Raw genomic sequence first — 15,777 nt, 5'->3', positions numbered from 1 at the left:
AAGTAAACTATTCTAATACCTGCATTTACATATACCATAATTCATGGGTAATTCCCAGTGGGACGCCATTGAACTAATTTTTTCCTTTTAACTTATTTACGACGATATACTCGTAAAAACTCATTGTTAACCCTTGAAAAAATTCACACTGTTAAATTGAATTGTTGAGGAAAGGCAGTTGTGCATATAGGTCTCCTGATGGACCCGTCATGCCCCACCGGGGGTTACCAAAGCCCAATGGCCTTAGAGAAACCGATAAGGCTCTCTGGTCTGAAGGACTTAAAGTCGCTCGGTACACTGAAAGTGTTACCCAAGTATTTGAACCTGGGCACTCCCCGACTACATGGTCAACGGTTTCATCCTCCTCACAGCACCATCGGCATTCCGGGTTGTCCGTAATACCGATAGTATCGAGATGGCTTCTTAAGTGCCAGTGACCGGTTAAAAGACCTGTCACTAGTCGAATTTCGCGTCTTTTTAGGCGTAGTAGATTTTTGGTGAGACAGGCAGAGAGCCCACCTATGTGCGCTTTGGCCTAAAACACACCAGGGGACTCAGTCCATCTTCGGTGGGTCCACTTGTCTAGCAGACCCTTCATTGACGCGACCGCAACGCATTTGGCGATACCAACTATGGGTTCCGGCCCCATCGGCACATTCGCGGATCCCAGTCTGGCAAGAGAGTCCTTTTCCTCATTACCTGCGTGGCCAGGTATCCAGACAAGCTGGACCCTTCAGCCAACCTGTACCAGTTTTTTCAGGATTTTTATGCACTCTAGTACAAGCTTGGAGCTTACCTTTGCGGCCGTGATAGCCTTAATGGTAGTTTAGAACGAAATAAAGGCAAAATTACTAATAATTCCATCAAAAAAGCCGTTGATTGAATTATTGGGAGGATACGCAATCCTCTGTTTTCAAATGTAACGCCTTTGGAATATTCAGTTGGTTATTTTTTGGAGACAAAGACGAAATTTTTATTAATTTTATGTCAAACAACCGATGTTTAAATAAGCAGTGATTTGGCAAAATAATAAACAAAATTTGCTACAATTACTATTTATAATTAGAATGTTAGTTGAAATTTTCCAAAGAAATTGAGGTCACTTGTTGGAACCATTTTTGAGGAAATTATGAAGGTTTTTGTACTGGGTGTCCAAAAAATTATGAAAATTTTTACCATTACCTTAAATAGCCTGTAAAAAATGAATTAATTCTTTAGAATATAAACTGATTTTTTTTAAACAAATTGAGGTATTTTTGAACAAATTTGAACCATTTTTAGGGAAATAATGAAGGTTTTTTTATTGGGTGTCCAAAAAATTGGGAAAATTTCATCCATTCCCATCATTTTTGACTGACTCTACAAAATTCCCTATTAACAATATTGACTTCTGAAATCTTTTTTAAAGTATAAACTAAAGTCTTCCAAATAAATTGAGGCAATTTTGGATCAATTTGGACTAGTTTTGAGGAAATTATGGAGGCTTATGTACCAAGTGTACCTGTGTATCCAAGTGTATCCTGTACGAGAGCCTGTAAAGAATTTCCTATTAAGAATATTGATTTTTTAGTATATAAACTGAAGTCTTTCAAACAAACCGAGGTCACTTTAAATAAATTCGAACCATTTTTGAGGAAATTATGAAGGTTTTTGTACTGGGTGTTAAAAAAATTGTGAAAATTTTCACCATTACTTTTAACAACCTGTTAAAAATTTCCTACTAAGGTTATTTACTTAGAACGTTTTTTTAAATAGAAATTGAAGTTTTCCAAACAAATTGAGATCACTTTGAATTAATTTGGACCATTTTTGAGGAAATTATTGAGATTTTTGTAGCAGGTGTCCAAGAAATTTTTTAATCACCATTTTCTGTTCTCTCAATATTTAGTTCAGTCTATTCTGTTACTAAACTAAAAACTACTGATTTCCTTATTATTCCACATTCCAGTAGAGCGGATTAAACTTGTAACAAAAATAAGACTTTGTACAAAAGCTATTTTTATTTTGTTACAATATTAATTAAGTAAAAAAAAAAGAGTTATACTTGGCCTTCTTATAATAATTCATGAAGGATAGTGGGTTTGATTTGTCATAAATAAAACAAACAACCGTTTAATAATTTATTTATTTATTTATTACATTAAATTTAAAATTACATGGCCACAAAACATTAATGTTATCTACTAAACTAATCTAACAAAATATGTTTTCACAGAATCGAAGGAAAAGGTTAATTAAAGTATCATTATTTTTTTAGTACGAAAAGGTTTATCATCAGCACATAAACGCTATATCTTATTCAAGGTTATGCTTTGCACTTTCCATTTTAATCTAAAGGGAATTTTAATCATTATATAACCTTAATGGAAATTTAAGATTTCCTTTCTGTACACATTTAAGCTACCTTATTAGTTTAAGCATGTAAAATACTGATTGACTTTCAAAAATTTTGATATGAGATTATTACCGAAAAGTCTTCTTTTTTTTTCTTCACGAAATTAGCTCCCTAGAAAGCATTACAGTACAGAAAGTCGCAATTATTTTAGAGCAAACGAAATTCCTCTATTTAAAAAGAAAAGAAAATAAATCAATGTCACAGTATTTATTTACAAAGTATAAAATTCGAAAGGAAACGAGTGCTTACGTACAAGCTTTTTTCCATCTTGAATCATTCGAGCTTGAGAAGCGTAAAACGTTATTATTGACTGCATACTGGGGTGTCCCGTGAGCCAAGCAAACCAAAGAATTGTTTTCTTACCACAATGGGATCCCCTGTATATAATTCTATGCAAGGTGTCTTCAATAATCAATACACCGACATAAATAATAATAATAATAGAGTCACTACACGTTCTGAGTTATTATAGCAAGTTAAAGACACCCAGTATAAAATTGATAAAGTGTGTTATACAAAAAATGCTTCACACCTTAAAAACTCTGGTGGTATAACGTGTGAATATCGTCCCCTTCAGCGAGATTCCAAAGGTAAAATGTCACTTGTTTCAAGACCCTACAATACCAACGTCAGACACTAAATGATGATCGGAACAGACGTTTATTATTTGTTCTTCGAGATGACATAATTTCAGTATTAGTAGTCCAAGGATCCCTCTTTTTTTTCTCTTATCTTGGGTGACAGCTGTCGCACTATTAGTTAACACATAATGCCTAGTGATGATGAATTTTATCTAGTTTATCTGATGCCATTGAAAGGTAAAAAAAATGTCTTTACATACATGGGATATACAAACAATTACCTTAAGGGGCCTAAACGAATTCCAAAAGCTTGGAAAATATAAAGTAATGAAATTTGTTAATTAAATTCCTGGAATACATCAAATGTACCTCATAATCCTGCAGATAACGAAACACTTCTTCAAAGGTCTTGAGAACCTAAAAAGTGCCTTGAAAATATATTCAAACACATCATTTTCTACTGCCACGAGACGCACGTTTCGGCTAAACCATATTACCGTCCTCAGGAAGGCATTAAAACTGTCCATTTTATTAGGTTAAACTCCCTTGCTTTATGCGTTAGAGAAATTATCAGACTTAAGCCAATTTATTGCTACCCGTGAAAAAAACCGTAATGCGTGTTTCGACCTACTACTAAATAATCATCAAATGAAATCATAGTTATACTGTTATCATAATAGTAGAGTCTGAATTACTTATATTCCCCTAGATGTAAGATAAATAAAGTACAATTTCCGATTTTTTGTTTAACTTACTTTAAAGAATTTAACGTTTTGCGTTTTTCCTAATAGTGAGTGATGGGGAATTATGAGGGTTTTTGTACCGGATGCCCAAGAAATTGGGAAAATTTTTACCATCATATTTGACAGGCTGTGACAATTTTCCTATTAAGAATATTGACTTGGAATGTCTTTTTAAATAGGAACTGAAGTTTTCCAGACAGATTAAGGTAACTTTCAACAAATTTGGACCATTTTTAAGAAAATTATGAAGATTTTTGTAGTGGGTCCAAAAAAATTGGAAAAATTTTGACCATCATCTTTGACAGCCTGTAAAAAAGTCCCTGTTGAGAATATTCACTTGGAATAATTTTTTAATGCAAATTGAAGTTTTCCAAACAAATTAAAGCAACTTTCAACAAATTTGGACCATTTTTAACAAAGTTATGAAGATTTTTGTACTGGGTCCAAAAAAATTGGAAAATATTTCACGATGATCTTTGACAGCCTGTAACAAATTCCCTGTTAAAAATATTCACTTGTAATATATTTTTTAATGAAAATTGAAGTTTTCCTAACTAATTAAAGCAACTTTCAACAAATTTGGACCATTTTTAATAAAGTTATGAAGATTTTTGTACTGAGTCAAAAAAAATTGGAAAAAATTCCACGTTGATCTTTGACAGCCTGTAACAAATTCCCTATTAAGAATATTCACTTGGAATAATTTTTTTTATGCAAATTGAAGTTTTCCAAACAAATTGAGGCAACTTTCAACAAATTTGGACCATTTTTAACAAAATTATGAAGATTTTTGTACTGGGTCCAAAAAAAATTGGAAAATTTTTCACGATGACCTTTGACAGCCTGTAAAAAATTCCCTATTAAGAAAATTCGCTTGGAATATTTTTTTTTATGCAAATTTCAGTTTTCTAAACAAATTAAAGCAACTTTCAACAAATTTGGACCATTTTTAACAAAGTTATGAAGATTTTTGTACTGGGTCCAAAAAAATTGGAAAATTTTTCACGATGACCTTTGACAGCCTATAACAAATTCCCTATTAAGAATATGCACTTGGAATAATTTTTTTTATGCAAATTGAAGTTTTCCAAACAAATTAGAGCAACTTTCAACAAATTTGGACCATTTTAAAGAAAATTATGAAGATTTTTGTAGTGGGTCCAAAAAAATTGGAAAAATTTTCACGATGATCTTTGACAGCCTGTAACAAATTCCCTGTTAAGAATATTCACTTGTAATATATTTTTTAATGCAAACTGAAGTTTTCCTAACTAATTAAAGCAACTTTCAACAAATTTGGACCATTTTTAATAAAGTTATGAAGATTTTTGTACTGAGTCAAAAAAAATTGGAAAAAATTCCACGTTAATCTTTGACAGCCTGTAACAAATTCCCTATTAAGAATATTCGCTTAGAATAATTTTTTTTATGCAAATTGAAGTTTTCCAAACAAATTGAGGCAACTTTCAACAAATTTGGACCATTTTTAACAAAATTATGAAGATTTTTGTACTGGGTCCAAAAAAAATTGGAAAATTTTTCACGATGACCTTTGACAGCCTGTAAAAAATTCCCTATTAAGAAAATTCGCTTGGAATATTTTTTTTTATGCAAATTTCAGTTTTCTAAACAAATTAAAGCAACTTTCAACAAATTTGGACCATTTTTAAGAAAATTATGAAGATTTTTGTACTGGGTCCAAAAACATTGAAAAAATTTTCACGATGATCTTTGACAGCCTGTAACAAATTCCCTGTTAAGAATATTCATTTGTAATATATTTTTTAATGCAAATTGAAGTTTTCCTAACTAATTAAAGCAACTTTCAACAAATTTGGACCATTTTTAATAAAGTTATGAAGATTTTTGTACTGAGTCAAAAAAAATTGGAAAAATTTCCACGATGATCTTTGACAGCCTGTAAAAAATTCCGTATTAAGAAAATTCGCTTGGAATAATTTTTTTTATGCAAATTCGAGTTTTCTTAACAAATTAAAGCAACTTTCAACAAATTTGGACCATTTTTAACAAAGTTATGAAGAATTTTGTAGTGGGTCCAAAAAAATTGGAAAAATTTTCACCATCATCTTTGACAGCCTGTAAAAAATTCCCTGTTGAGAATATTGTCTTGTAATATTTTTTTAAATAGAAATTGAAGTTTTCCTAACTAATTAAAGCAACTTTCAATAAATTTGGACCATTTTTACCAAAGTTATGAAGATTTTTGTACTGGGTCCAAAAAAATTGGAAAAATGTCCACGATGATCTTTGACAGCCTGTAACAAATTCCCTATAAAGAATATTGACTTGCAATATTTTTTTAAATAAAAACTGAAGTTTTCCAAACCAATTAAAGTAACTTCCAACAAATTTGGACCATTTTTAACAAAGTTATGAAAATTTTTGTACTGGGTCCAAAAAAAATTGGAAAAATGTTCACGATGATCTTTGACAGCCTGTAACAAGTTCCCTGTTGAGAATATTGACTTGGAATATTAAAAAAAATAAAAACTGAAGTCTTCCAAACCAATTAAAGTAACTTTCAACAAATTTGGACCATTTTTACCAAAGTTATGAAGATTTTTGTACTGGGCCTGAAAAAAATTGGAAAAATGTCCACGATGATCTTTGACAGCCTGTAACAAATTCCTTATTAAAAATATTGACTTGCAATATTTTTTATAAATAAAAACCGAAGTTTTCCAAACCAATTAAAGCAACTTTCAACAAATTTGGACCATTTTTAACAAAATTATGAAAATGTTTGCACTGGGTCCAAAAAAAATTGAAAAACTTTTCACCATCATCTTTGAGAGCCTGTAATGATTAATAAACGGAATTTATTAACACAGTTACCGAAACACCTTGTCTCAGATTAATTATACTAAAAAGAGAAGTCAATATTGAACCAGATTGGATTTTCTCTCATAGAATAAAGACGATATTCACCGATTATTAATCCACTAGAAAAAACCGGATTAAACTTGTAACAAAATAAGACTTTGTACAAAAGCTGTCGGGTAACATATTGCACGTTACGATCTAATTTTTTAATGTTAATATTAAGTATAATATGGAGGGTACCATACAAGTCTAGCTGCTAACTTGTTATTGTAATCATACACGAATAATTTTATTTTGATCCGACACGGGGGTGGTGATACAAAAGTAAGTTGTCAGTGTTTTTTAAAGGATGGATGGAAAGTATTTTAAATTTATACAAATTATTTAAGTGGTTTAAATTATATGTTGATGTCTAATGGGATGTCGATACATTTCTTCTTGAAACTTGCAGTAATTTTGCATTTTATTGCTATAAAGTTTTTTTTCTATTAAAATAATTTCATGCACCCAATGCGATTTTTGATGTCTTCGTGAGGCTATAAAATAAGAAACAATATCCTAAATAACTTGAATAGAACAAGTGTTGTAACACGGTTGCCTGTAATAGATGAATAATTATTCCAAATGTCTGAAAAACTTCTTCAAAAGCCTGGAATACATTAAAAATTAAATCGAATGTCGGAAATATTTAAGAAATTATTCCAAAAAAGTGAAATATTTTTTAAAATAACTGGAATACTTGAATGTATAAAATAACATCTAGAAACCCCCTAAAAACATGAAAAATGACATGCAGGATCTGGAAAATATGAAAAACTTAATCCTTTGATTGATGAATTCACTATGCATCAAATGTCTGGAATATTATTTCAGGAACTATTCCAAAAACGTAGAAAATGTTATTAAACCAAACTAATTAAAAAAATGCCTGAAAACTAAAAAATATTTGTTCAAATGCCTGGAATATATTAAAAAATACTCCGAAAGCCTCGAAAATATGAAGAACTTCTTTAATTATTTGGAATTCATTAGACATTAAATCAATAGTTTTGAATATTTAGGAAATTATGCCGAAAACGTGATTAAATCAACGAAAAACCAAAAAGGAAGACATAAAATGCCTGTAGACCATGAATTATTATTTCAAATGCCTGGAAATCCAACGAAAACTTAAAAAAAGATCTATTGCTTGTAAATAAATAGTCTGACAAGTATAAACATTGATCTAACATCCTTTAAGAAAACAAACCACTTCCTACATTTTTTATACTCCTTAAAGGTTTACATCACTTACTTTTGACCCACCTTGCATAAATAAATAATTACTTCCAACTGAGTGTATAATTACAATACAACTAAAAGGGAGAGCAAAGGAGGAAGGTCAATCAGAATTTTTTGCATCATTTAGTTTGACCCTCCCTCTCCGCTACGGGTTACGTAATTTGTTTTTTTTTTATTCATTTTGTTTGTTAAAAATGTGGACTGTCATATGCAAAAAATCATGACTAATCATAATATATTTAAAGTTTTCCTTTTAAAACTCCAAAATATTTTATATATACTTTTGTTTTGCATATGTAAGAATTATTATTATCAAGTTGCGTTAAGAGTATTATTATTAAGTACAAACCTACTACTTAAGTAAAATAATATAAATATATATATAAAAAAAGAAAAACTTGGAATGATTGAATGTACCACGGTTTGTCAATTACTTAAATGGGTTGAATAATCCAACCCTTGAAAACTAATATCAAACTTAACAACTTAATATACAAAAAAAAACCACAGATCAATAGAATATTGCTCCTAAAGCGTCATTATATCGGAAATAAATATACAACGAACCGAAACGAACACAAGAAGGTTTGCTAATTAATTAATTAATTAATAAAGGAAATAACAGTGTTATATAATTCCGTTATTTATACAGTTTAAGAAGTTACCTACTCCTTCACCTCAAAGTATTTGTAGGTGGGGTTTTCGTAACCGTTAATTTGCATGTTTGCCACGTGTCTTTCTTCGGGGGTCGCTGCTTGGTCTACTTCGACAAATCCTGCAAAAAAAAAACCACAAAATTATTTTATTTAAATTATCATTAATAATTTTCGTTTATCGTTTATTATTTAATATTACCTTTTCGTCATATTTGGCTGTCAAATAATTTTTCCTTAAAACAAACCTGAATACCGCAAAAATTCAAGAGATCTAAAAGTGATATTTTTAGTTATAACATTTCTTAAAATCCAGTGGCTTGAGCGTTGTGTTCCCCGAACTGCGTTAACAGTAATAATTTAACTATAACAAGCAACATTTAATAAAATAATAATTTGAACACCCTGTCACGTTTATAAACCTGAACGTTTCATAAAATGTTAAAGCAAAAAAAAACGATAAAAGGGCATTTGGTACCACTTACATGATTCCGAATTTACTAAATGCTCAAACAAACTTTGAATTAATTTTTACTTCATAACGATGACACCAGAGAGAGTCAAAAGTAACATTCTGACTTTATTTATTAAGTGGGAATGAACTTTTGCTTTGTTGCCAAATTGAATCACTCTTTTCAGTACTACAGGATACAAAAATTAAATAATGTTTCAAATTTAAATTTGGTTTTACCTTGACTTTGTGGAGACCGAGTAGATCCGCGTTTGGCCACCGCAACTCCCACCACGATCGCGGCCATTAAGGCCATTCCGGCGAATGCGATCGTGATGTAGACACTTCTGCCATCCTTATGGCCGTAGATCTCTCGTCGAACAGAGAATGACTGGAAAAGTTACAATTTAGTGTATATTTTAAATCGTTTCTCTTATAATTAGATAGCAAAGCACCTCATATTTTTTGCTCACAGTGTCATGTTAAGTAGGTGAATTATTAGTGTTACTCTTTGGTGTATATAGTGTTTTAAAAACATGCCTTGCTTCATCAAAGTACTCAAGGAAGGTTAACGTGGAAAATCACGTCGTTTCTTTACCTCAAAACCAATCAGAACGCAAAAGTGTGAACCCCATGAAATTGTTTCAAAAAAATAATTTGAAAAAAAAATTCTTATGCTTACTGACAAATTTATAAAAAAAAACATTTATCACTATTTAATAGAAAAACTCGCATAATTAACAGAATATCTATTAGTGAAAAAACTAATATCGATGGTCAAAAAGTTACTTCTTTCTTGATTTGTCTAATAAATTTAAATTTAGAGATTTCCTAAGTTCAATATTTTGTCTTAATAAGAAAGGCTTGGATGGACTGAGAAAATTTATTACAGATAGTCTGTTAACTTATTGTTTTTGAAATTTACTAACCAAATTAGAAATTAAAGACCCTTAGACAACATTAACCTTACAAACGATAATTCTGCCTGTTTTTTGCTCACTATTTAGTTATTCTTAAAGTAGAATGTTTTATCTAGTAGGAATCTTTGTCCACATATACTTTTTAAAGTATTTTTATTTAACACGGATTTCATTAAAAAGTCATGCTTATTACATTCCCATCTTTTTCGTCAGATCATAAACAAATGTAGTCCCTGGTACCATGGGCTAAAGGCCACAAGTTTTAAAGTCCTCGTTTTTTTTTTGACGTAGGTGGCGTTATTAGCGCCACCTGTACCATCCCCACTATACCTACTAAAATCATAAGACAATTTGCTAAACTTTGTGATGTTTTAGCATCAATATGCATGCAATGGGTGGGCAGTGCGATAGGAAAATGACAATCTCACTGCCCTTGCATGCAGAAGCAAAATGGTGGATGGAAAAGTTAAAAAATCTCTTTTGTCCTTGAATATAAAAATAGAAATTTTTTCAGATGCCACCCCAGATGCCTGGGGCATTTTCTATAGAGAGGAAAGCTCAAGGGGTTTGGGAGCCCCAAGAAAAGACTTGAAAGCATACATTTCTTGGAACTAATTAGCACTTTTATTGGGTTAAAATATGTTGCCGAAAAATATCTCATTTGTAATATTCTTTTGCGTATAGATAACACCACTGCAATTTCCTAGATAAATCGAATGGGGAGAATTCAATATTATAATAAAAATTAAATAAACTTGCTAGAGAAATTTGACAGTGGTGTGAACATCGCAACATAATTATATTTGCCTCCTATATCAGTTCCCAAGAAAACAAAGAGGCAGATTATCAGTGAAGGGTAGGTCGAGCTGAGGTAGAATGGTCTCTTAACCCAAAAGCCTTCTTGCAAATTTAAAATAAATTTGGATTACCAGATTTTGATTTATTTGCTAGCCGTAATAACAATAAATGCTCCAAGTTTGCCTTTTGGTTTAAGGACCCAGAGGCAATTTTGGTAAACGCCTTTACAGTCTTATTACAAAATTCTGAGAAAGATTTCGACCTAAAATGCTCGACGCATTGTTGTGGCACCCTATTGGCCTACTCAAGCATGGTTCCCTAAATTCAAGAAAATGCTGGACTCAGAAATAGTAATTCTTAAACCTGAAGAAGTTCTCCTTTCTATTGATAGATCCCCTCACCCGCAGTGGGGGCAGCTTTCATTGATGATTGGGGTGTCATGCAAGAAGCCTCCCTTTGCAGAGGAGTGCCCCCTGATGTTATAAAAATAATTTTATCTTTGATCAACCGTTAAACAATACTACTCTGCCTTAAAGTTATGGTGGCAATTCTGAGGGGTTATGGTGCCTATATTTGCATGTATAGTCCTTCTGTACTAGAATTGTTACAGTTTTTACTAAGTGCTTTGATTAAGGAGAAAGGTATGGTTCCTTAAATAATATCAGAACAGCTATTAACCTAATTGTTTATCCTAATTTGACGGCAGATAATTGAATTAAGAGATTTTTCAAAGGTGCATTAAATTCACAACCGTTGAAGCCCAAATACTCTTACACTTGGAATCCTGAAATTGTAATCTCCTATCTTAAGTCATTTTACCCTTTACAAAACAAAAAAAAAATTGTCTCTTAAAGACATTCCCTTCTAATTACTAACACTATTGGCTTTGAGTACAGGTCATAGAGTGCAAACTCTTTCTCTTATTCATATCCATAATATAAAAATGACTCAGGGTAAATATGAAACAGGTACCGGACAAAAAAAAACCAATAGAAAAGAAAATCAATCGATCTTTTATATAGAAAAACACACTTCTCCCCAAAGATGCATTAGTATTCTGTTAAAACATTATTTAGAAATAACCCAATCTCATCGGGGAATGTTTCAACACTCTTTTAACTTAAAAAAAAAACTTATAAGCCAGCTTCGCCTCAAACCTTGAGCCGTTGCATTAAAACAGTACTGAACAAGAGTGGGATTGATACTAAAAAATATAGGACAACATTTGAGAATGCAGTACAAATAATTCTTGATGTGTGATTTAAATGTATAAATATTAAAATTTTGTTTAAAACATTATGTCGTTGAATAATGTAAAACTAGGTTGTAAGAAAGTTATGTTTTGTTATTTTGCTTAAAATAATATATTATTATGCATATTATGATATAAGAATTTTAATTATAAAAACTTAAGCACATGCTGTTGCCTGGAACTAATAGGGTCTTTGAACAAATACATTTGTTTATGATCTGAGGAAAAAGGTGGGAATATAATTAATATCGAACTTCACTTACAGGTAAGTTCGTTTGATATGTTAATTGAAATAAAAATGATGTGTGGCATCAATGCGGTTTGCCTCTAGTTACCTCCAAGCGGTTTATCTGAGCTCCTTTTTTACATAGAACATCATTTGCCTATGAGAGAATTTTGGAATGCATTTAATTTATAATTATTATTTTATTTAATAAAATCGCCAATAGAAAACCTTTCATCTAGATTAACAATTTATTCTAAATAAAGATCATTAAAATCATTACATTTTACCCTACAAATGGCAAAATCCATGGCATAGCCCCTAATAGAAATGAAGAACACTCGGTAATCATCCCAAAGTGTTGAAAAATGCCAAAATAATTTAGAAGAAATCCATACAATTTTTAAAATTGCCCATGTATATTTAATTTTTTTTTTAGATAGTTTTAATGTTGTGTTTTTCCTTAACTTCCTTAAATACCTTCCTACTTTGGATTCTTTATAGGCAATTTAGGTAATTTTTTTGGTTATTCCAGGCCGTTAAAGTCAATTTTTTAGCTTCTTCCAAGCAGTTGCAAATGCCTAGACAACTACGTCAACTGTTTCAAAACGAACCAACGTTAATCTCGATGAAAAATAACTTCAACTCCCAAATTAATAAAATGCACCGTTGAAGTTGGGTTGGGTTGGATTTTTTTTTTAATTTCAGGAACTTGAAGTTGCTTTTTGATGATTTTTCTATAGGAAAATGACCACAACTGCCTGGAGTAACTCGAAAATTACAGTTGAAGTTGATTTCTTGCATTTATTCCAGGCAGTTGCCTGGAAAAGCTGAAATTTTAACTGAAATATTCTAGAATTTGTAATAAAATAAACGGTTTGTCTGATACACAGTTTAGGACGATGTCGTTCAAATTTCAGACAGTTAAAATTGATTTATCTATAGAAATTTGATTTCAACTGTCTGAAATAACTCAAATAAAGACTGAAATGATCTGAATTAATTTTGTGTGATTTTAAGGCAGTTGAGGTTAATTTTTTTTTTAATTTCAGGAACTTGAAGTTGATTTTTGATGATTTTCAATAGGAAAATGACCTCAACTGCCTGGAATAACTCGAAAATTACAGTTTAAGTTGATTTCTTGTATTTATTCGAGGCAGTTGATAGTCAGCTACCTGGAAAAGCGGAAATATTAACTGATATATTTAGAATTTATATGAAAAAAAAAACGATTTGTCTGATATACAGTTTAGTTCAATGTCGTTTAAAGTTCAGGCACGTCAAGTTCCTTTTTCTATAGAAATTTGATTTCAACTGCGCGGAATAACTCAATTATAGCCTGAAATTAATTTAAAAAAAAATATTTAATTTTCCTATAGCTACCTGCAAGCGGCTCATCTGAGCTCCTTTTTTACATTTTGCCTATGAGGCAATTTTGGAATGCATTTAATTACTCAGAATTTATAATTATTATTATAAACATTTTAATCATTAAAATGGTTATATATCTCTATAGGGGAGAAAAGTACTTACCGGTTCTCCGTGACTCAAGTCGTGCGACATTATATGCGCCACCCGGATGACGTCCTGCCGGTGAGAGGCGGCCGCCTTCGCCACCTCCTCGACCGCCTCCTGAACCGCCACATCGTCCACCTCCTTGTGACCGCCGACGGTCGGAGTCGGGGCGTAGCTACTCGCGATCTCGGCGGAGGTACTCTCGACCGTCGATACCACGAATACCGGAGTCTAAAATGAGTATTAATTATAACGCAAAAGTGACCGAGAAATGCAAATATATAAAAATCCACTTACTGATGGTTTATCATCAACCGCCGCAATGTCTTCCTCCATATCGTCCTCGTCCATGTTACTAATGGTTTTGCCCAAAGCCGCCTCCACTCTCTTCTTTTCCTCCTTCAGTTCCGTTCGCTCCTTTTTCCTTTGCTCCTTTCGCTCTTTCTCTTGTAACCGTTGTCTTTCTCTTTCTGCTTGTTTATTGGTGATTTCCGCTTTGTATTTGTCCAAAATCGCTTGCTCTGCGTCGGAGGTCATAGCTAGAAGTGAACCAGGCGTTTCATCCTTTGATCTTAACGCTAGAACGAGGGAGGTTTTAGGAGATTTTTCTGACGGTTTTAATAAGAAACAGGGTCATAATCAAATTACAAGAATAGCGATATTTATTTTAATTTTTTATCATCTAATAACACTGTTTTTGTTTTAAATATTTATTAATATACATATGTATATATAATTATATCAAATTTAAATAAACAAACTGTGTTATTAGATTAAATATTAACGACAAAACCAGCTCTTATTCATGCGTATTATTTTGGAAAACAATGATTTTTTAATAAAATTTCTTACTGGCAAGTTGTGTGGGGTGGGTGGGGGGCTAAGGGTAGGGTTAATGAAAAACGTTTTTCTCTGCAGAAAATAATTGCCTGAGAAAAAAATGCCTGTTAAGAAAATTATAAGTGATAAAAAAAATTTATACTTTTCTCTCATAACGTTAAAATTTTCGAGTTATTTCTCGAAAGCAAGGTGTATCGCTATGGAAGTAGCAATTCACTTAATGTTTCCAGGCAGTTAAAGAAAAATTCGCATGAAATTTGCTATAAAGACAGTTGTATTTGCACTAATTTAAATTGGATGTTATCCAGAATTGCCCTGAAGAAAGCAATTTTTTGTTTCAAGTGATTTTCAAAAAACTCTATTGCTATTAAAGATACAAATTTGATTGAAAGATTGATTGACACGTTCTTGAATCAATAAAGCAGCTTTTAGGCATCAGTGAAAAAATTTGAAAAATTAACAGTTTAAAAACAAAATTTAACTTTTTTGTCATTTTTGTGTTTTAGATGATTTTGAAAAACTTGACAACTTTGGTAGTATTAAAGATAGAGCAATGGAAATTTCAATTCCCTTCCAGATATTTCAGGTTAACCCTAACGTTTCCAGTATTCTTCCGTTTTATTCCAGACATTCGAGGGTATTATAAGTTTCTTCGAAATTCGAAAACCTGAAATTCTTCGAAGCATTTGAGTTTCTTTCGCAAAAACCTGGAAAAAACTGAAAATTCAATTAAAACTCCAAAACAAATTGAAAAAATGGCATGGAGGCTTGAAACAAACAATAAATCGCTTTAAATACAATTTTTTCTCATTTAAAATGTAAAAAAATTATTTGATTTACTAGTTTTAACATAAGAAGCTCTCAATATTTAAAAAACGAAATTACAACCTAACCAATTTTATTATGCTAATGAATGTAAAATGCAAAAGGTTTCGAAAAACATTGTTACAAAAACAGAGCAAAGATATGAGTTAACTGTGTAAAAACAGCGTGTTTAGTGAAATTAATAAGCTTTCAGATACAAATAAAAAAAACTATAGTAATATTTATATATTTTTTATTATAAAATTAAATTACTATTGCTAAATTTGCTTGTTTCCTTAAAGTCAACAATTTGTTGCCAACTCAACAATCAGATGTTCAGATTCGGATATACAGGGTGTTTCAGAACTATGGGATCAAACTTCTGGGGGTTGTTCATTGCAACAGAAGAATCCATTTGAGTATAGGAACCACTACGGCCCTAAGACGCGTTAAAATTTATAAAAAACATTCATTACC

At 31.4% G+C, this 15,777-nt stretch overlaps 1 protein-coding gene across 4 annotated transcripts in view; it reads right to left on the bottom strand.

The window, feature by feature from the left end:
- Positions 1–2,109: 2,109 nt before the first annotated feature.
- LOC126744415 (amyloid-beta-like protein) overlaps positions 2,110–15,777 on the bottom strand; it is a 105,917-nt gene continuing 92,249 nt past the window's right edge. The window contains exons 9-13 of one of the 4 annotated variants that reach the window (XR_007663153.1): positions 13,954–14,234; positions 13,675–13,887; positions 9,189–9,339; positions 5,270–8,619; positions 2,110–4,910 (exon numbers count right to left, since the gene is read on the bottom strand). Coding sequence is in view for 2 of the 4 variants with exons in the window: in XM_050451816.1 (XP_050307773.1) it covers positions 8,510–8,619; positions 9,189–9,339; positions 13,675–13,887; positions 13,954–14,234 (755 nt within the window). In the remaining 2 variants the exon portion in view is untranslated. Of the gene's footprint in view, positions 8,620–9,188; positions 9,340–13,674; positions 13,888–13,953; positions 14,235–15,777 lie in introns of all 4 variants that reach the window. The other 3 variants (XR_007663154.1, XM_050451816.1, XM_050451817.1) reach the window with 3 other exon arrangements.

The sequence above is a fragment of the Anthonomus grandis genome, chromosome 14 (assembly GCF_022605725.1).
Source record: "Anthonomus grandis grandis chromosome 14, icAntGran1.3, whole genome shotgun sequence".
Lineage (NCBI taxonomy): Eukaryota > Metazoa > Arthropoda > Insecta > Coleoptera > Curculionidae > Anthonomus > Anthonomus grandis.
This window is presented reverse-complemented; position numbering and strand designations above follow the sequence as displayed.